The sequence below is a fragment of the Centropristis striata genome, chromosome 16 (assembly GCF_030273125.1).
Source record: "Centropristis striata isolate RG_2023a ecotype Rhode Island chromosome 16, C.striata_1.0, whole genome shotgun sequence".
In the NCBI taxonomy this organism is placed as follows: domain Eukaryota; kingdom Metazoa; phylum Chordata; class Actinopteri; order Perciformes; family Serranidae; genus Centropristis; species Centropristis striata.
The window spans coordinates 19194061-19216729 of NC_081532.1; the positions used below are offsets into that span (position 1 = coordinate 19194061).

The following is a 22669-nucleotide window of genomic DNA, read 5'->3' on the forward strand; positions in this document are numbered from 1 at the left end:
AGGTTTATTACAGTTTTTGCTATACCTAACCACATGCTTTTTACCTAACCTTAAGCAAGTAGTTTGGTTGCCTAAACCTAACCAATCTGTGACCGTTTCACATTAACAGTCTGGCTGGGATTGTTAAATGCCAACATTACATTTTGGTTTAAGTATGAGGATGGGTTGATCTCCTGTCAGCAGTAGGGGAGCTATTTTTATCCCATGGGTCTTATTTGAGGGTAGGGATGAACCACCTATGTGGTTGTATGGTTTAAGGATGTCTTAGCAATTTGTCCAGATGATTGCATAACAACAACTCTTGGTCTTTAACTTTTGAACCATTAATCTCAGAAACAAAAGGAGGCCAGACAAATGTTATTCCTACTCCTCCTATTTGGAGAAATCCCCAGCAAAAGCTACTTTTCTAGATTTTTGATGTTCAATACAGTCTTGCAATAGCTAGTCTTTAAAGTTGCTGAAATGCTGTGGGAAGTGCCTACAATACATGCATCTCCTAAACTCTTTGTGCTATTGCAGCCACATTTTGTGGACATGCATAGATATGAAGTCTTAGTGACTACAGTAAATGTGGTGTCATTTGGCCAAAAGGTGGTGCTACAGCAGGAACATCTATCTATAAAAGCAAGTGTGTGTGTGTGTGTGTGTGTGTGGGTGTGTGTGTGTCTAGGGCATATCTCTCTGACCGTTAGTCAGACTGACCTAAGATTTCGTATGTGGCTTGCGCATGGCACGAAGGTGTGCATCCTCGATTTTGGAGATTTTTTTAAATTCATTTTTCAAAATATCATCATTATTTACATAGGACGTGTTGCAGCATTGCACTGTTTCTGATCGGGCGCCTTTTAGGGGAGCTCTGTAGGCCTATCACACAATGGGGCTTGTGTGATAGGCCTACACCTGGTCAGTAACCCAATTCACTCGGGATTTCCACGCTTGACTCATCTCATATGTAAGTCTATTTAGCCTACTTATCTTTTGGAGTTTTAAAATGCGCTACAAGGTTCGATTTTCCAATAATATTCGAATAGTTTCCAGCGAATAGTTTCACTTCTTATGTTGCATCTCCCACTATACGAATACATACTTCCTACAGGCACTGCCTGTCTAACTATAAAGCAAGAACTGTTTGTCTATGTACGATGTACGACTGCCCTCCACAAATCTCAAGAGCTACTTGGTAAGTCTTTTGCTGAGGACCCAGGGGAGTGCAGTTCAAGTGTGAAGCTGAGCAGCACTTCTTTGGGGCCAAGCAAGGAACCTTCAAACGTTTTATAGTTTCCTCAGAGTCAAAAAAATTTTCCGCTTTGGACGGACAAGCATTCTGGATGGCTACTCGCTCTGAATGGGCACGCCCTGTGAAAACTCTGGAAGAAGAAACACACAAAGCCAAGCAACAGTCCTGTTCAGAATGGGCACACACTTGCATGCTCACAGAAATAAATATATGCTCAAGTATGAACAGGTTATGTGGGATTCAAAACAAAGCAATTTTTCAAAATTGATCATAATGACAAAAATCAAGGGACCCTCTCATTTTTTTGGGTGAACAGTTGCTATTTTGCTGCTGATGCTTTTGTCACTGAGCTGAGCCAACATACACACACACACACACACACACACACACACACACACACATGCAAACACACTTCCTCTGCCCTTATTTACAACTTAAAGTAGATATACAGGACAGACATCAATCATTTCTCCAGTGCATTCACACCAACTCCTTCCTCCTACCAGTCAATATATTTCACTTTTCCAATTTCATCCAGCACTCCACCCATATGGTCTCAGACTTGTGGCTCATGATGAAAAAAAAAAACATTTAAGGAAATAAATAGACCCCTCTGTCTCCCTCCATTTCACCATCACCTCAGGAGATAAGACGACAGAAACAGTTTTCTCGTCTTCCAAGGTATGAAAATGAATGATGCTGGAGGATATGGAAGATTTGAAGGCAGGGGCCTACAAGATGTTGCAGACTACTGGCTCAGTAAACTATATTCAGCTCTTTACCTGAGAAAACCTTATGAAAAATAATATCTCAGTGGCCATACAGCTTTATTCTTTTGATATTAAAATTGGAGGTTGGCTTTAAGTGATTGTTTTAGTGCCTGTTTAAGTTTCTGCACTGACATAATAAGGTAGCTTCAAGTAAACAGAGTATTTATATTGCAGAGCACCTAAAAAAGCATGACACGACAAAACTGACAAAAGGGACTCAGGAAGTAATGGATAATGCATTCTTTAAAAAGTTCAACATGAGCAGAGTATGTATGCAAGTATGAGACGATTGAGAAAGTTTGTTGAAAAATGAAATTCCCTGCAATGGGGGAACGTGATACCTTCGTTCTTACCTTCCTCCCACCCCTGGGGGCTTCCTGCCTTCTTTTCACTTTTCTCGTTCCTCTCCTCCCGCAGGTCCCCGGCAGCCACGATACTCCAAGTGTACTCCGGGATACTCTCCAGGTGCTGGTCACATGTTCTGCTATTGCCAGGGCATTGGTAATCTGGAGAAATAAAATACATTTACATATGAAGATGCTTCTTTGGCTGGAACTTGTAGACAAACATTATCATAGAAATGACTATCAATAGAGATCTCTTCAACAATAACTTCGACAGACGCAGTTTATTTCAACACAAACCTTTGTCATGGGTGGAACACAGGAAATTCTAAATTAAAAAGACAGTTTGCAGAATCAAACCATTCAGTTATAGCCATTTGGATTAAATGTTTAGGAATAATTGGTCAACACTGAGCAGTTTTTGCTCTCTCTCTATACAAAGTGGGGATTTTACATAATTTATTCTTTCGTTAAGACAGAGTTCGACAACTTCATTCTTCACTGAATTGTCGAATTAAGAAATGAGTCTGTGGCATTGAGTTGCTGGGTAAAAAGACATGCAAACACCCCATCAACTTGCCTAGATAGAAGCAGACTTTATTGTTGTTTAGCCACTTTTTTGTTGTTATGTGTCTATTTGTAGTCAATGCACTTCTCTGTGGTTTCATGTCTCTTTGTAGTTGCTTTGTATCATATTGTACTTGATTTGGTCTTTTTGTTGTAGTTTTGTCTCTGGTTGTTTAGGCCCATTTGTGTAGCTCTTTGCATCTTTCTGTAGTCTCTTTGTAGTTCTTTATTGTCACTTTGTAATTCAGTGGTATTTTTGTGATTATTTTGTTGTTGTTGTTGTTTTCTGTCTCTTTGAAATTGTTTTGTGCCTCTCTGTGGTCATTTTGTGTCATTTTGGTGACTTTGTAGTTATGTCTTGACCATGTTCATTTAGTATCCCTTTGAAGTTCTTTTAAGACAATTTGTGGCCATTTTGTGTGTCTTTGTAGTTGTTTTGTGTCACTTCATGGTTGTTTTGTGTGTCTTTGTAGTGGTCATTTTTAAATTGGTTTGGTCTTTTTGTAGTTATTTTAGTCTTGTTTGGTTGTTTTGTGTCTCTTTGTAATAATTTTGTTTCCCTTTGTAGTCATTTTGACTCTGTAGTTGCTTTGTGTTTCTTTGTAGTCATTTTGTGTCGATTTGTCGTATAGTTTTGCCCCTTTTCATAGTTGTTGTGAGTCTCTTGTGTCTTCTTGCAGCTATTTTGCCTCTCTTTGTAATAATTTTGGTCTCTTTGACACTCTGGGCCTGTTCCCTGTAGGCCCATTCAGTAATCCTGAATCTTGAAGTCCACCTTACAACAGTCATATTTATCCAAACCCACTGGGGAAAGAAAACTGATGGCACCAGTAAAGTATTTGTTTGAGTGCTTAAAGAATAGCAGGCACTGATGATTGGAAATATAAAACCCAACTCAAGCGTTTTTTAATTTGATTAGCAAACCAAACTTTTAATTAAATATAGTGCCAGGGGAGAAGAGGTGTTCAATTGAATAAACATAATGTTGCCGCAGCAGATTTTTTTTGTTGTCATTTTTGACCACAGTTTCAACAAATGAGTTACTGCATTTTAACAACAGTCTAAACAGACTTTTCAAACTGTTGCAGAATCTGATAAATATGCAGCTTTACTACAGATTTCACTAAAACTTTAAAAGATCAGACAGAAGCGCTAACAACAGGCTCGGGGAGGAAGAACCTTGTCAGTTAGATATTTTGTTTTATCAGATTTAATGGCCTCAAACTTCTGGTTGCACAACATAATTTTGTGTCAGAACACAAAGCAAGATGTAACAGCTTTAATAGCAGCACACATCCTGTTGCATAGCGCACACTGTTTCACAGGAAGGAGCTGAGGGGGTTATATGAATGCAGTGTTCATTTAAAAATTGCTGCTGCCAAGACTACGGCTCGGTGTAATAGAAGTTAAGGTATTACTGCTGTAAAACACTCCCTAAAAATTTGCTCAGGGAGAAAATTAAGGGTCAGCTCTCCTCCCACTCATTCTCTCTCTGTCTCTGTCTCTATCTTAGCCTCCATCTGTCCTTCCCTCCCTGTGGACAGACCTCATGTAGACTCATCCCTGTGGCTCTGTAAATCGCTGTTTGAGGGGGCTTGGTCACTTTCAAATGACTCCTCGCACTAGGCTCTGGAGGAGAAGAACTAAAGTGTTGTATAATCATCTTTCTATGGACTTTATCTGACAGTTTCTTCCACAGTTCGCTACAATAAAGTAGTCAGAAGCAGGCTGGCTTCAGCAGGTTGGACCCAACATGTCTATATTGACCACATTAAAGCTACGAAGACATTTGTGTAATAGTGATAACGGCATCAGGCTGATAGTTGCACATATTACTCGTTCATATAAAAACATGCTTTGGTTTAATTTTTAAGCAATTCTGTGCACAAGAAAGGTGACAGATTGAGGCAAATGCAATGTTTCTCACTGTAGCTGAACTACTACTAATCCTGTTGCAGCTCACAAAGGAGATGATATGAACTCATCAATGCAAATAACAATGAACCTGACCAATGACCCCCATTTCTATTCTTGTACTTTGTAGGACTGCGTGAAAATGGGGATTCAAAGATCACACGTAGCATTAGGACTACAAATAAAGCAGTAACATTTTGTCACACGACATATGGAGATGAGGCAGGGCCATATTTTTTATAATGCACAAAAATAACTTTGCACTTATGTCTGTCTTGAAGAAGCTGTGACACTATAATTTCCTGTAAATGATTAATAAAGTATCTGTCTGTCTGTCTGTCTGTCCGTCCATCCGTCCGTCCGTCCATCCATCCGTACATCCATCCATCTATCAGAGGTGTGGACTCGAGTCACATTACTTGGATTCAAGTCATAAATTTGATAACTTTTGACTCGACTTGACAAAAAAGAAAGGGACTTACAAATTGACTTGGACTTAATAACTTGTGACTTCACTTGGACTTGAGCCTTTTGACTTGAAAAGACTTGCTACTTTCCCCAGAACCTAGGGATGGGTACCGAATTCGGTACTTTTATAGGTACCGACCGAATTCCGTCGGTACTACCGAGTACCGATTCATGTAAAAATCAAACGGTACCATGTTTCGGTACCTAAACAGCGTTAACTTTAAACTGATCATTGATTTCAACCTGTTTTCATTTGACGTCTTTGATTAACAAGCGTGCTGACGATCGCACTATTTTTTATTTTTTTATTTACCTCGTAGCCTGGTCCGGTCTGCTCACCGCGGCCACTAGCTGCTGCCCTCTTCCACCCCAGCACAGAGACGAACAGCCGGCTCTAGGCCTGCTAGCCGCCAGCTGCTATCTCTCCAATGTCTCTACCATAGACTCTACCCGGGCTTGGCCTTCGTCTGCCTCGAGATTGGACCTTCCTTACTCCGTTTGCTCTCTCCATTCTTCTGTAGACCAGTCATTAGCAGCTAGCAGCTAGCTGCTGCATCTCTGGTCCTCTGCTAATACTCCACTCTTCAACTCAGGAATATTACCCGCCACTTTACTCCAAACTGCCTCGCTGAAATTAAATCCCTCGGACTCCTGCGTCATCCTCGATATGTGCACAGAGCAGCCCGACTCAACTTTGTTTATTCCAACCATGCCATGCCCACAATACTGTCTGACCGGTGCTCCGCCGCACAGCTACGACGTCATCACAACAAATCACACGTGCACTTGCAAGTTGTTGTTTTTTCTCCTCCGTGCACTTGCCACCTGAGAGCGCTCCTCTGCATTCTTTGATAACACTGCAACCGTCATGTTATAAAATGCACGTTCACTCAACAATAAAGCACTGCTCATCCTGGATTTTATATTGTTTTGATATATTTTTTAAAGTTTATATTTTGAGAAATAAATATGTTGAATTGAAGAAATTAGATTTTATTATTAAACAAATTAACATTTATTACCACATAAACAAACGCAAAAGTACCGAAAATTGGTACCGTTGAGTACCGGCGTATCGTTCAAATGTGAAAGGTACCCTATGACCCAAAGATTATAAAAAGTATCTTACTAAGGATCGCTCTATCTCTCTGTGTAAATGCGTCTCTCCCTGTGTCTGATGTGGGCTTTCTGGCCCAACATCCAATCAAATTCCATCCACATAATTTTGATCCAACAGCATCCATCCAATCAAATTGCAGGACAACCAATGAAGAAGGACTGTCAAAAATGGCGTCAGTTGGCAAAAATGATACCAAAGTACCATAGTTTCGTTTGGGTATGAAAAAACTCCAAAGTGGTCAACAAAAAACAAATTGCAGTATGCAAAACATGCATAGATAGAAGATTACAGACGGAGACGCAACAACTTCCAACTTTGTCCGTCTTGTGAAGCACAAAGAACGGTCAGTTTTGAATGAACGCTAACGCTAGCTTCTCGGCTAAGTAACTTTACTAGCATCATTACGAAATTTGCAAGAGAGAAAAACACACAGACAATATGAGATGAGACAAGACAGGAAAGAAACTGCTGTGGAACTAGTTATAGTGCAACATGCTCTTGTTATGCATTTGTTTTCTATTTTTCAAATGTGTTTGAAGAATCTTCTTGCAAAAAAATGTTGATAAATAAATACAGATTTTAAAAGCATACATGATCTGTGTAATATTATCACTCTCTTGTCACCTCTGCTATCTATCTATCTATCTATCTATCTATCTATCTATCTATCTATCTATCTATCTATCTATCCATCCATCCATCCATCCATCCATCCATCCATCTATATGCTTCAGCTACTGAGGATGTTTAATGTAGCAGCATACATGTAAACATGTTAAATAATTCAGTGCAGTACATTACAGCAAGTGTGTTTTTTTCAACCTCAATGAGAGCCTCTTCTGAGAAATGTAAGTAGAGCTCTAAGACTGTTTTCACACCTACACTTTTTAGTTCAACTAAATTTGGATTGTGGTTAATTTTCCCCTTGCAGTTCAGTTGGGCAGATGAGAACACGGTAATTTGCACTGTGGTGTGGACGTGGCCTTGGTCTGGTCACAAAGGGCTTTCTGCCAGAGGTCCATTTTGCCAGAAAGATGTAGCAGTAGTAGTAGTCGTATAAAGAGCGACTCACACACAAACAGCAGTCTCCTGGGTGAAAGTCCTGCGTCTGAAGATATGAAACATTCATGACATTGAGTGCAAACAACCAAAATTGTCTGTTTTTCTTTTATTTAGATGGAATAATAACCCTATAATCAGACAAAATTCCCAGCTGACAATGAGAAAATTATTTGAATAGCTAAAGAACCTAGGGATGTACTTGGTATGAAAATATCCTGCAAAAACATTGATACTGAACCTTTCAAACTAGAATTAAAATGAGCTACTGTGTTGAAGGGGTACTTCTATCATACTTAAGATTAAAAGAGCAATGTCATGAGATCAATACAGTAGCTTGGCCACTATATTGTCCACACATGCTACAGCTACAGTGCAGGTAATACAACAGGGAAAACTTACTTTCTCAGCATTTGTTGGACATTCACTCTGTGCTGAGGTCTTGGAAACTTTCCCACATCTGTCTCTAAAAAATCAGAAGCAATTTCGTGTATTGATTTTAGAGCAAGAGCACTCACTTCTCTTGTTTGTAAAAGTTTTGTTTTGAAATTTTAGTTCAGCCTGTACAACCCTGATACCGCACTTCTTACTGCAAACCCAGTGCTGCTGTTCTTCAGATAAAAGACTTTCTAATAGACCACAGAGAGCATGTGCCAATGCCACACAGGGCTGCTGCGGTTCAGCTCATGTTTGAGTTTTAGTATATATGAATAAACTAACTTCTTAAGGCTGTACAAGACTGCAGAAGACATGGCTCAGGCTGGGAATCTTAAACTATCTTTGAAATTAAAGTGTCAGGCTTTAACATATAAATGAACATCTGTTTCATTCAAGCATTTGCAAACGGAGTTCACACAATGTTGATAAAGCTTATTGTGCGAGGGAAAGCTTTCTGTATTTCTCTGTATACTATTGATGGCTAAATGAAGCCTTATTCACTATTCCCCTTAGCTTCTGAGCCCACTAGATGGCACTCTCTGTTCAACAAAGGGTTGACACTGAATTGCCAGTCCTTGAGCTTTTTTTTTAACCAAAAAACTACTAGTTTGTGAAGCTTAATTTGGACATCACAAGAGTACGACAGTATAGACTGGTCTCCCCTCAATAACGTAAATATAGGTTGTACGTACAAGCAGCGAAATACGAGCTATATTTCCTTATAACATCGTCCTCTGCTATTCTTCCACAGACATCTTGCTGACGTAGTAGTAATAATTGACCGCGATGCGAACTCAAAAAGGCGAATACCGGTCTGCAAGAGGCTGGGAGGGTCGAACTATCCACAGATTTTCACCCAGGGTTAGGGTTCGTTGTTTAAACAAAAGTAAACATTTTTTAACGTAAAGTACGCTGTTCATAACGTTGTTCACGAAAGTAACGTGAATCACGTTTTTGAACGTAACTTACATAAACAACGCAACTAATTCACTGTTTAAACTGTCTTTTATTATGACTTAGCAGGAAGTTTTTGCCCTAAACCTAGGTCAGTGGTTTGTAGCATAAATTCAGAAACTGCAGCCTTTTTTACAACCATGAACCGTACGTGTATGTATAATGCCGCGTGTGCTATTTCAAGAAACGGTTGTAATGGTTGGTACTGACACAAGACCTATTCTATCATTTAGGTTGGAGATGTTGTTGACAGTATACTATAGGTGCGCTGTCTGGTGTCTGTGGAGACCTTCAAAGAAAAAATGTATAGGCCATTTTACAGTTTGAAACATTACATTCCAAATGTATTGCAGTTTATTTCTTGGACGTGTATTGCTGAATAACATATGCACTACTCAATATGCATAATGTCTTTATCTTTTGCGTAAATAAACGGTTTCTTTTCGGATGCACTGAACTGTAATTACCACATTGTTTCCTGAAAGCTTCCTTGCCAGTTGAAGACACTTAACCATGGTAAGCCGTGCTGACTTCAGCTCTGTTGGCTCCAGCTAAACTTGGTGTTTAGATAGAAAACATGCTGAACCTCCTGAGTGTTTTGTTTTTGCTTTACATAGGAAAATGTGAACACTTGGTTAACTTTGTGTGTTAGCTGTCTTGGTTACTGTCTTTTTAAAAAAAATCTTTATTTCAAACTGTCATAAACATGCCACAAGTGTGTCTAGGACATATCTCACTGACCGTTAGTCAGAGTGACCTAAGGTTTCTTATGTTGCTTGTGCATGGCACGAAGGTGTGCTTTTTCGATTTTGAAGATTGTTTAATTAATTTTTCAAAATATCATTATTTACGTAGGACATGTTTCCCATTGGACATCTTTTAGGGGAGCTATCAATCTGTCAATCCTTTCCGTGTCCGGGCCGGGTGAGGTTTCCCGCGTTGAGTCAAATTAAGCCCCAGGCTCCAATTCGCTCTGGATTTCCACTCCTGACTCATCTAATCTGTAAGTCTATTTAGCCTACCTATCTTTCAGAGTTGTAAAGTACGCCACAAGGTTCGATTCTCCAATAATATTAGAATAGTTTCCAGCGAATATCAATGTTCAATGTGTATGTGCTGGATGGTGTGCGTACCTTATGAAAAGTGAGTCTTTTATGGAGGTGCAGACGTTGTAGTGTGGCATGTAATGTACAAATACATACTTCCTATGGGCACTGCACTAGCAACATATTGTAACGGACTGTTATTCAGTTGTTCTTTGTTGTTATACTGTTATTGAGTTGTTCAAGTTTTATTCTGTTAAGTGTGCTGCAGTGTACGGGGAGACGTCGGGAGGTGGCGTTGTTAGAGGCTGTGGAGCCTGTCAGTTATGGCCGTTGCCATGGCGACGTTGGTACAGGGTAGCACCTGGATTGGCAGAGGACTGAGGGGGGGCGTGCCGGTGTGTGTGTATGTGGGTAGAGAGAGAGACCGGAGAGTTGTGTTGTGAGTTTACGATAGCCTGTGGCCGCGTGTTTTATTGTGTTGGCGTTGGCTACGGCCCACAGTAGCCTGTGTTATCAAACTGAGAATAAAGTCAGAGGAAACCAGCTCCCGGTCGTGGCTCCATTCTTCCGGGTCGCTACAATATAATGACTTCAGCTGACAGGAAGTGAACATGGGCCCAAGTTGTTGCCAAAGGTAGATCAAATTTGACGCTCTACATGAAAATGAGAGCGCTATAAATTGTTCAAAGAAATTGATCTTTCCATTTCTATATTGATTAACAAATCGATAGGTTGCTCCCAGAGTGTGGTACTCTGAATTACCGCAAACTACATTCCATCAGCACTCCGGATCAACAAAAAGTTCAGTTTGGATTGAAACATATGTAAAAGTACCACACTCTAGCTTGAATTATCAATAAAGTCTGATGTTAAGTGTTAACTTTTATCAGAGCAGCATGGTATATGAGCATTGTCTGTAAATACACTTGCAATAAATGCCAGAATGCTGTATCTAGAGTCGAAAGCAAACTTTACACAAACTAAAGTCAATAATGCCCTATAGCAAATCTGTCACCTGCAACCTGCAAACAAAGGTTACATGATTCTGCTTGAGTCTGCCCTCATATAACCTACATCTCTCTTGGTTGAGTGTGGCATTGAACATCGAGTTTGACTCTTAAAAACTTGCCTTACTGTCTTGATTCTTTTCATAATATTCTTGCCAATCATGCTCTGCTCTTTGTGTGAATAGTAAAGTTTCTGTCCAATATTCTGTTCTACTCTATTATATTTTCAGCATCCCCACAGCACTATCAAATATCCCTCTCTATTAACAAAGATCTCCTTAATCGCCTTAAATATTTTTATCTACACTATTTAACATAAATTATGAGACTTAAAACACGGTTTGAACAAGTTATCAGTGAATTGAGACGTCGTACTGAATGCTTAAAAGGAGCTTTACCTAATGAGGTGGCATCAAGGCTGCATTAGGCTGCCCTTAAATTACATGGCTGTCCACTCGAGGAGGCAGCTGCCTTCAGAGGAATCGTAGTGGCAGTCATTCCCAGCCACTTAGTGCCAGTAAGGGTAATGGTTTCCATGCTTAAAAATTGTCATTTGGCAAAAAACATCGATTCCTGTAGCCCATCACCAACGGGGACCTTGAGGGCTGATGAGATGTGGAGAAACGGAGAAGTTCAAGGTTGCGGTGAAAGCTAATTTCCTTTCCTTCAATAAATGTCTATGTAGCGAGGGTGGAATGATGCAGTGTGTTCATTTGGACCTGAGCAGAGGCTTTAAAGTTACATTGAGCTGATATCAGCACAGTTGCTCTCATGAGGTGTTCCTCTCCCCCCAAAAAAACCCCATACGTCATTGGTACAACAGCTTTATATGAAACATATTTATGTGTATTTTGGTGGCGGTTTCTAGTGGCTATGACTTGCTCCTTTGCTCCCATTATAATTACCACAGAGTATAAAGAGTCCACAAAGGTCAGGGTGGAAAGCTCAAACAAACATAACTTTGACACAGAAGAAAGTTTAAATAAGAATCACAACTTCTAAGGCCTTATGAATTAATCAAATGGCCACAACTGTTTCCGTAAATACCACATGCATCTAATTTGAAATCAGGAACCCGATATCTTGCATTGTGTTGAATAATGAGTTGAGTGTTTCATTATATCCTTTCAGAAAACCACTGTTTGTGTGCTGCATTTTCACCCAAACTGTGAACTTTTCCCAAACCTAACCAAGTACATTTGTTGCCTACACCTCACCAAACTGTGGCTGTTTCACAACATTAACTATATGTTAACTTACTGACTTGTTATCATATATGACTAGGGTTGGTAAAATTCCAGAAATTTTCAAAGTTGAAAACTGTCCATGGGAATTAACAGGAAGTTATGGAGATTAACAGAAATGTATGGGAATTAAAGAGAATGAACAGGGAATTTAAATATAGTTGGGGAAAATATATTCTAGCATAATCTTGACTAAAACAACCAGATTTCAAGCAAGTACACTTGAATATCTCTGCCATTACTCAATCACATGCACACAGCACACTGCTTACTGCCAGGCTGCTGAGGCCACGCCCCCTGCTGAGGCCAAATCGAGGCCACGCCCCCAACATGCACTGTGCATTCCTCCCTACATGTTTAATTCAACATTTACATGTTGAATGGGATTTTTTTCGAGGGAGAGTGGCTCTTTTTTTTTTTTTTTCCATTTAACAATTTGAATGGGATTTTGGGGGATTTTTGGACTAAATTGGAATATTTACAAAATTCCCCACCTTAACTTCCCATGGAAAGTTTCTAGAAATTTACCCAAAAATGTCCATCCCTATACAACCCTATATATGACTCATATATATGCATATAAACACATTCAGATTGGGTTCAAGTTTGCATTGATTGCACGATCCAGCCGAATGACTACTGATATTCAAACAGCTGTCAGTAACACAATCTATCTTGTGCTGAGAAGGGACATCTGGAGTTTTCAAATGATTTGTGTCTAGTTGGTTGTTTCATAATCTGGAACAAAAATAGTATAATGCTTAAAAAAAACTGGCTACATGCATATATTTACATACTTGTCGAAAGTAACATATTCACAAGTTTCCAAGCTGTCTCCTCACATATTTCCTCCCTCAGATATCATACCAATATTCATGCATGCAGAAACGCACTTGGCGCACTGACGAGCGAAGCACTTCTGTGTGCTGCCAAATGGGGATGAGAGATATGATTCAACAAGATCCGGTCTGTCATCCAGTTTCGCCCACCTTATGCATGTGTAAAGTGACGGAGAACTGATGACTTGCCAAATGACCAGGGACACGGCTTTTACGGGCCATTCATTCGCAATCAAATCCCTGATTTCTTTCACAACCATAATATCCTGTGAATATGTAATCATATCGTTTTTTGACATCACTTGGGTTCATTGCATGGGTTCATTTACCTTTTGATTACACCATTGCACATTTTAATCAAAGCAACTAGAAGAGCTATTTCGAGAAATGGCAGGTACCATAAAAAAGTATTTCCCACATGGTTTGAGTTTCTCCCTTTTGTGTCTGCCAAAAACGTATCCTCGGTTGCCCCCTCATGTTTTGGCAGAGCGCTGTTAATTAGGAGTGGGTCATGACAAACATTTTCCCATTCTCCAAAGTTTGTTTTAATATTTGATTTGTCCCCAAGCACAGAGTAATTACTGGAAACACTGTTTGAAATTGAACCAGGTGCTCACTGTGAAACTGTAATATCTCTGAGGGAACAATTTGTGCTTGTTTAAAAAAAAAAAACAAGTCATGACCGAATATGCACTTCACATGCTGTTTGTATAACAGGGCTATAAATAGGATTTAATGAATGATTGAATGAAAGCTGTGTTTTAACTTTTTGGATAAAGAGACAAGCAGTAAACTCCATGATGATTCAGGGACCCACACTGCAAAAAACTATCAAATTAAAATGAAAACACTTTAGAAAAGCTTCAAATTGTAAGTGATTTTCAATTGAAAAGATTTCTTACTTCAAGGCTACACTTCAAGATCTTCAGTTCTCAAAAACAAGAAAAAGGAATGTTTTATCTAAAAAAGGATAGACAACATAAAAGACCTTGATAGACACTTTTATCTTTTTTCAGGGGAGGCAGGGGGTCATTAGGGGGAGATAGCAGGTCAACAGTACAAGCCACATAGAAGTGGTGGACATTATCTAAAAGCTGGGAACCTGGAGATTACTGAACAATGTAATCACAACAATGGAATGGCTACTATGTGGATTAACATAATCACACAAATACAATCGGACTCATTAAATACACAAGTCTCAGCTTTTGAGTCATGCCCAATTTATGCAAATCCAAGACAACTCAGTTTACCCCAGAATGAATAAGCATTTCAAGATAAATTGTGAAACTAACTGCATGAAAAAAACTGCATGTTTTTTACCAAAGCTCAATGGGATTAGCATGAAGTGGGCATGTATGTAAAGGGAAGACTAGTGGGAACCCATTGAACCCATTTCCATTTAGATATATTGAGGTCAGAGGTCAGGGGACCCCTTTAAGATGTCCATGCCAGGTTTCCCCTCACCAAACTATGGAGCATTATTGAGCCCCCTTTCTTAAGAAGCTATGTTAGTACCAATGGATTCATTGGCTCATCCAGTTATTAAATAATACCAGTATTTCCACTCAATTTCCAGACTCAATCCAGTCTCAAAGGGGTTAGTTGATCCTGTAACATCTGCACATATTTAACCAGCTCTAGGAGCTGTAATTCATGGCATACTGTAACACAACTGCAGAACATGAGCAAAAGCATAATCAACCAAGGCACATTTCTGTTACTGCTTTAATATTTAAATCAGAATCGACTGTCTTTATTACAGTACATGCCAAATGAAATGATGCCTGCTGAATGGCTTTGACAGACATTTACAGATATTTGTTACACCAGAATTATTTTTAAGAAAAGCCACAATAACAGAAATTATGGCACTGCTTTATGTCAACATTATGCCATCTAATATTTCTGCTAGTTGGACCAGGGTGAATGGTGTGACTTGCCAGGTGCAGTCAAACATATTTTATTTCAAAAGGCTGGTTTCCTCCTTCCCCAATCTACACACCATTTATTTTATGTCATCTCATCTGAATATAATTCCATCAGTCCTCGATGTAACTCGATGCATTATGAATGCTTCCACAGAACAATATTGATTAGAATCACATTATCATTGTTTTTACTGGATCTATTACTCAAACGCTGATTTTCACAGGCCGGTTCAATGGGTTCTCAGCACACCGGGCTTTGATGATAATTAAAGACCATCTATGAATTCTAACACCCCAGAGATAGTGGCCATTGGTCGCGGTGTTGCTCAGGCCATAAAGCGTTGGGGTTTGCAGATGCAAATCTACAGAGAGCCTTTAAAGATTGTAAATGTGTGAAGCTCAAAATGGCCAATTACTGATCCCGCATGTCATATTTTATTAAGAGAGGATGATTATTAAGTTAATTTAAAGCCGGAACCAACCTAATGTGACCTGGCCACCATGAAAAGAAAACTGGCATACACTGCAAATGGAAAAATCAAAGAGAACAACATTGCAATAATAGCTTGTGACTCCTCTCTCCGTGCTTACATGAAGGATCAGGGTCACTTTTCAATATATCGTTTCTAAAGGCTTCTGTGAAAGATGCTATAGTTTCATGGATAATTTATACATACTTGCAATGCCATCAGCTCTGCTTATAATGTTATATATAATTATATATGCAATGGAGGTCTCCCCTGTGATTGGTGCTTTTATTACATAAATAGGTTATTTAACATAAAGACATCAGTGTAAACAAGGCCTGTAAATGGTAATGCATGCAATTATGTATTCAGGTGATTTTGAGGCAGTTTTTCCACAAGATTGCCTGTTTTGGCCATCAAATTCAATTCTTAAATTTTGACGCTCAGTTACTTTTCCTAATATATAGCTATGACTTTTCAAACTCCACATGACCCCTCTTGACATCGGCATAGATTAGATTCACCACACAGCACTAATTTAGAAAGAAAATCCATTAGTTGAATTACCATATGACCAGTTACTGACAAGCTTTTATTAAAAGGCTGTTTTTTTTAAAATGGCTCAGTGCCCACTTCACATAAAATGCACTGGGGCCACTTAGCATTTCCTCCAAAAACAGCATCACCCATTTGTTTTAACCAAACATTCTCTGGTCTAACACAAAATCACAGAATTTGTCTACTGAGCCTGTTTTTTCAACAGTAGGCTACCAACAATGTTGTCTTCACTTCACCTCAGGCAAAGTGTTAATTGCATGCTTTATGCCGATGTTGCATATTATTAAGAACTAATGAGAATTCTCTCAGTAGGCAAGTGAAGAGGGAAGAGCACTGAATCCCTGTCTGGAGGGTGATTGGGTCAATGTGACCTGTTGAAATGATTATAGCAGTTTCTATAAAAGAAGCTGCAACACTGCTGCAGAATAAAGATAGGGGAAGTTGATATTTGCCGTTATTGTTGGCATTACAAATATATATTTATTTGGCCTGGCCGGGATCACTGTATAATAATTGGGCTGTAGTAGTGGTGCAACGGTACAGGAAACCCACGGTGTGGTCCGTACCGTGGTTTTTGGGCCACAGTTTCGGTACGTGTTTAGTGTGTAAAGAACTTTTTTCTCCCAAAATGATCTCTTTATTTTGCTTGTCTGCAAAAACTGCATATCTCAGTAAACAAATTCCAGTATCACTGGTGTACTTAATAATATAACGCTTATCCACAGGCTAGAGAGCCACGTCATTACGTCACTGTTTACGTCTGTATATGTCTCTGCCCTCATGGCAGTCACCAAGTATAATAATAACAACGGCAGACTACATCCTCTCTTTACAAATGCTGCTCCTGGCTTTGTAAGCCTACATTGGCATCCAAACATGACATGTACAACACATTTTTGCTGCTCGTCTTGACTATTATGGACGGCAATTACATTCTTATTAACACTGACCATGTGATGTTAATGTTGGAACTCGCAACTGCCAATATTTACAAGCGATTTTTCAAAATAAGACGCCCAAAGTAGCTTATAATAAGGGGCCCAGACAACTATGGCTGCACTTTGAACCAGGCTTCAGTTACAACAGTGTGACAACGTGAGTGGAGGCACAACAGTGATTGGACATTACCTTGCGGACACACACACACACACACACACACACACACACAGGCCTGTAAAGAATCAGTGCAAAATGAATTTCAAAACCCCATAAAGGCGTATTGTTCCGTATGTATTTTACCTCGTACTGTTGCATCCCTAGGCTATAGTTGTTGAATCCGGTCTTGGGACCACTTTTTGTTTTGGCCTCAGGCTCGGCTTTTGGCCATGTTGTCCCTGGCTGATTCAGGATCAGTTTTACAGAGCGCTGCCCGACTGGCTGATTCTACCAACGTGATGGATTAGATTAGTTTAATGTCGGTAAATAGATCAGTGTTATTTATATATTGATAATTTCTGTCTATTCTAACTCTTTAATCACTCCATTAGCACTGAAAAAGCATTCAGCTTATCTCAGCTATAGGGCTATAATGCCTATAGGACCCTGACCTTATTCATCAGATGGAGCAGATATTGAGCGATGTGTTGTTTTACACAGTCGAAGGTCATTGACATGCAACTGTGGCCATGTTAATTTTGTATATAAATGAACTAGTCAAATCCCAACAGTGCACAACTATGTGATTACATGAAAAAAAATGAGATCCTGGATTTGCACAGGAGTGCTTTTGACATCAAGTAAATTACATCTAACGATGTATGCCTCTTTGTGGATCGCAAGTGAAAACTGTGCTGACAAATTTCCCCATGAAACCCTTAACTGAGATGATGAATATGTTTATTTCCTGATTACAATGAGATTGTGTCTGGCTGAGTTTATTTATGTATCCATTCGACTTTTTATGGCCCAGGTATTCCAGGCATATTCATTTTCCCTCAAGGAAGCCAGTGCTGTCCCGTCAAACACATGCAGAGGAGGAGAAGAGTGGCAAGAGACTCTTTTTGTACAAACAGCAGGTATGACAGGTGTTGTAACGAAATTATCTTAAACACAGAACTCTTATTCTGTTTCTCAAAATAAAAAGGAAGTGTTTATTTTTTGGTTTGTGTTTTTTACCCAGTATGATATTAATCAGTTGTGCTCCCTTTTGGCAAAGCAATTATATGTCTTCTCCCTTCCATGGTTTTGTGATAAAGTAAAGGTTTGAACGTGATCAAATGTGTTCATTGACACCAAGCAAGCAGAAGAGAGATGTCTGGAAGTATACAGAGTGGTGGCTCAACTGCATGTGACAGTTTCTGATTCTAGATCCGAAGGGATCAAAGTCAAATGTCAGGCTCCACATTCCCTGTGAACTCACTCCTTCACCTCATCCTTATAGCATACACTCTTCAAAACTACAAAGGCAGCCTATGCTGGCAGGGGGTCAAGAGAAATCCTTCACAACAGACCCTATATGGCCTTGAAGATATTGAAGAAACTACTGACAGAACCAAAACCATAAAAAGCCTTTTTGCCTTGCAGTATGTTCCAAATCATTAGCTGTTTGATAGTTTCCCATTGCTCCAGTCAATAGCAGGTCTGAGCCGTTGTAAATAGCAGCAGTAAATTCTTGTCAGCAATTCTGTTAATTTGGTCATTGAATCTCCATCTGAGACAGAGAACACTTTTTCCAGTGTAACCCACGTTTCAGGGCATCTAAACACCCAGAAAAACATCTGTGACATTAGAGTGAGTTCAGCAGAATAGATAGCAATCTGCTGCTACCTACAGTATGAGGCCCATTAAGTGGCCATTATGAGTTGTTCGCAGCACCACACACATTTGTTAAAAGGTGCCAACTCCATCTACAAGTAGGTGCAGAAAGTCGTTTTCAGAGAATTCAATGGCTTGTCACTGCTTCTTCAGATTGTTGCAGTAATGTAAGGTTTAGGTGCTAAAAATTGGCTAGGTTTAGAAATAATAAAGGACAAGGCTAGATTTAGGTAAAGACATCATGGTTTAAATATCTTAAAAAATCACTCATAAATTAGCAAAAAGATGCAGTTAAATGTATTTAAACAAAGATCATAGTTTGGACGTTGTACATGTTTGGACCTCTTGGAATATAAGATTACCTTTTATTTGAAACATTAGGATGCAAACACATGTCACTTCCTCCTTTGCACCTGTTTTAATTAATATGGCCACCTACATCGTACCAGTCAATTTAATGGGCCCAAAATAACCATCTCAACCTACCAGAAGGACTGCTGGTGATGCCCATTCAATTGTGTGATAATGCCCGAACAGGGGAATGTATAGGAGTTTACTGTAAAACTTTCAGATTGTTTTAACAATATAACAACCCATATTTTCATTGGTTGTTGGAAAGCAACCTTTAGTGGACCTAGTCATTAGGAGTGGAAAGTACAACTATTGAGCTAGTTTAATACATTTTACAGTAATTTAAGCATTATTTGGTGTTGCCAGTAGAGCTGTGGTCCAAATCAGTTACCATTGTTACTGATCTCCAACCAACGAGGAGGCTCTAAGAAACTGATGTGGTAATTACAGCTCAAGAAGCTGTACAAAAAGCTACACAATACTGTTTATTTCACTTCTTTATACATATGTATGTTCAATGATCATACACATGGGTATGTATATATATATAGTGAATATTATGCAATTTAAAATGTAGTGCAAGTAATTTTGTTGCCTAAATATAACCAAGTAGTTCAAAATCAAATAGTCATGTTTAGGACTGCAACCAGCATTTAAAGTTACTGGCAATCACATATTACATATTCAAATAATGACATATTATGTCACATATTTAGTAATGTGGACGAGTTAAAAACTTTCCCCTCTGTGGGTTTGTGTTCTGGTTGTCTTGTTCACATAAACAATTGTGCATTTTAGATTCAATTCACACTGAGCAGATGTTTCCCTTAAATTCATTATTTTGTATTTTTCATCATTACAATCCTGAAACATTTGAAGTTGTCTGACATAATCTCCTGAGTGGGAAATGTGTGAGACGAATACTGTGATGATAGTAATGAGAACTTGGTTGTTTGAAGAATTCAAGTGAGGTGCTGAGAATTGGTGTTAATGATTTGCTTCTTTTTCTGTTGCACTAATGCTGCCTTATTTGAATTTCTAATGGCCCTCGAATGTGACATTAAAAAAACCTGTGCTCTTTGTCACCCTGCAGATGAATATTTCCATGATATTAAAAACAACTGACAATAAACCTTTTTCATTTATCCGTTTAACCAGTAACACATGCAAACAGATGCTCATGGACGCTTAAGTCAAGCTACCCTCAACAACATGAAACAAGCTGTGTAAATGGAACAATGTGCACACTAGTAGGGGTTGGGAGAGCTGAATGATGTGACTCCAGGAGGATGCCATATTTAAGCACCTGCACCACTGCTCTATCTTTTATACCCCCCCGCCTTTGCAAATGTGTTTTATTCCACTGCTGTGTCTCATTACACAAGAACAGCACTACCAGCTGAGTGAGGCAGATGTTCTATTGTAGAGCACGGCAACTCCTCAAGTGGCTAGCATCCATCTGAGTGCCTCTGTTACAGCTGGCAGCCACAGCTGAACCAGGACAATCCATCTCGATGAGGAGAATAGGTCTGGAGTGAGAAAGATGGCGTATGGGGGTGCGGGGGGTGTTTCCAAACCGAGTATTGCAACAGGCTACCCTGCTGTTACTCCCAAAGGAACTACGCACTGTAGATGGGAGGCGGTGAGAGTTCAGGTGAGAGGGCTCCGACATCGCTGACGCACAGTGGCAATAAAGTCAGCTTACCAGCACTGAAATGCAAATACAGACACCGGCTTACCTCACAGCCCTGCAGCTAAAGGCTGCTAATGGAAGCAGGCAGGCAGGAGGGAGGGAGGGAGAGTACGGGGGCAGCTGGTGGCGAGCGTCCAGTTGCTCTGTGTTGGCTTTTGTGGTAGGTAATAAATGCCAGCGGACAGCAGATGCTGTAGGGACAGCTGAGATCTATCACCGCCGCCTAAAGCCATGTTCACCGAGCCATGTAGTTTAGACCTGTACTTCCAAACCTTTTCTCAGATCCTCTAAAGCGTTGTAACACCATGCAACACCACCTAAAGTTTTTAGAACATATAACATGTTACACTTATGTTTTTTTTGTGTTAGCTAAGCTCCAGCCCCTCTAACATTATTTTGAGTCATCAACTTCTTTTAAATCACTCCTTAAAACCCACTTTTATAGATTTGCTTTGACGTGATGCTTTCTATCTCACCACTCCTTTTTACTTCTTCACTTTTTACTTTTTTACTCCTTTTACCTTCTATTTTCTGTGTATCTAAGAATGTCTTGCGATTGTTCCTCCTCTGTCTCTTCTTGTTTTCCTTTTAATGTAAGAATTGTTTTAAGCCTCATGGCATCATTCTCGTTGTGATTACCTGCTCTCTGTCGAAGCACTTTGTAAACTGCTGTTTTTAAAAAGGTGCTATATAAATAAAGTTATTATTAATATTGTTATTATTATTACTTTACATATTTAAAAAGTAAGATTTCCATGATTTTTTAAATTATAAGCAGGTCTAGGTGCCATATTAATACTGTGTAAGTATCAATGCTCAATAAACGGCAAAATTCACACAGCACTTATTCAGAAACTGAGCCTTTAAATGAGCCATCAGGACGTCTGTAAGCTTGTGATGTCAAAAATATACCATATGCATGTAAAAAGTGCTGCCATAGTGCCGTTAAATTTAAGCTGAGAGCGTAAATGTGGAAGACCTGGAAACACTGAACAATCAGAGCAGACGGGGCTTTTTCAGGAGTGGGGCTTAAAGTGGCTGTACATGTAATTCAGAGCATACTGATTGCCTGCATATGGCTCTCAACATGGCAGCGGCTGAGCCGGTGGCTAGCAGCTTACAGTCCTGAACAGTCCTACAAGTGGGAACAGTTGGGACGGAGCAAGGAGTGTAACCTGAGGGGGAACCGTGGGTGTCCGTTATGCTTCTGCCACCACATTTAGGAACATTTGGTCCCCATTGGCATAGATAGACAAAGGCACAGATATGCCCGCACGTACAGTTTGGAACAACACAATATCATAAAATACATAAAATATAGTACAAGCAAAACATATTACATTTGTTCTTGTATATTCAATTAACATTTTGGCAAACTGCTCAGCATTTGTGGTAATCATGATTTGATGTGTTTCTCTGGACTGTGCCATTATTCATCTGAAGCATTTGTAGTCATCTGGCTTTTACTGCCCAGATGTGATCCTTACCGCTCCAGCCACATCACGCTCGGATCACTAATCACCACACAGGGAAAAAAAACTCTTCTGGTTTGCTAACATACTAGAGATGAGAGGTCAGAGCTGTCATCATATGAAATGATAGAAAATGTAATCGGCTGTGTGCATGACGGATTGATTGATTCAAAAATGTTGGGGTGATCCGTTGTCTAACTGACACCAATTACAGTGAGGTCCACTGCAGGCTGTCACAGCCACAGGCAGCCGAAGCAGTGTCCCAGGGTTCCACATTCAAGGATGTGTTTCATAAACAGTTGGGTGACAGTTCGGTGCTGGCGGGACTTTGAATCATCACTTACAGGATGACCTTCCACCCTCCATGAGGTTGGATAGGGCAAGAAATCGGGCTGGAGCTGTCGCCAGCGAGTGATGGGAATGGGCTTTGAGAGTC

General features: G+C 39.6%; 1 protein-coding gene across 1 annotated transcript in view; it reads right to left on the minus strand.

The window, feature by feature from the left end:
- Positions 1–22669, minus strand: part of alk (ALK receptor tyrosine kinase) — a 507772-nt gene that overhangs the window by 288948 nt on the left and 196155 nt on the right. Inside the window, exon 3 of the mRNA XM_059352649.1 lies at positions 2349–2513. Within this exon, the coding sequence (XP_059208632.1) occupies positions 2349–2513 (165 nt within the window). The remainder of the gene's footprint in view (positions 1–2348; positions 2514–22669) is intronic.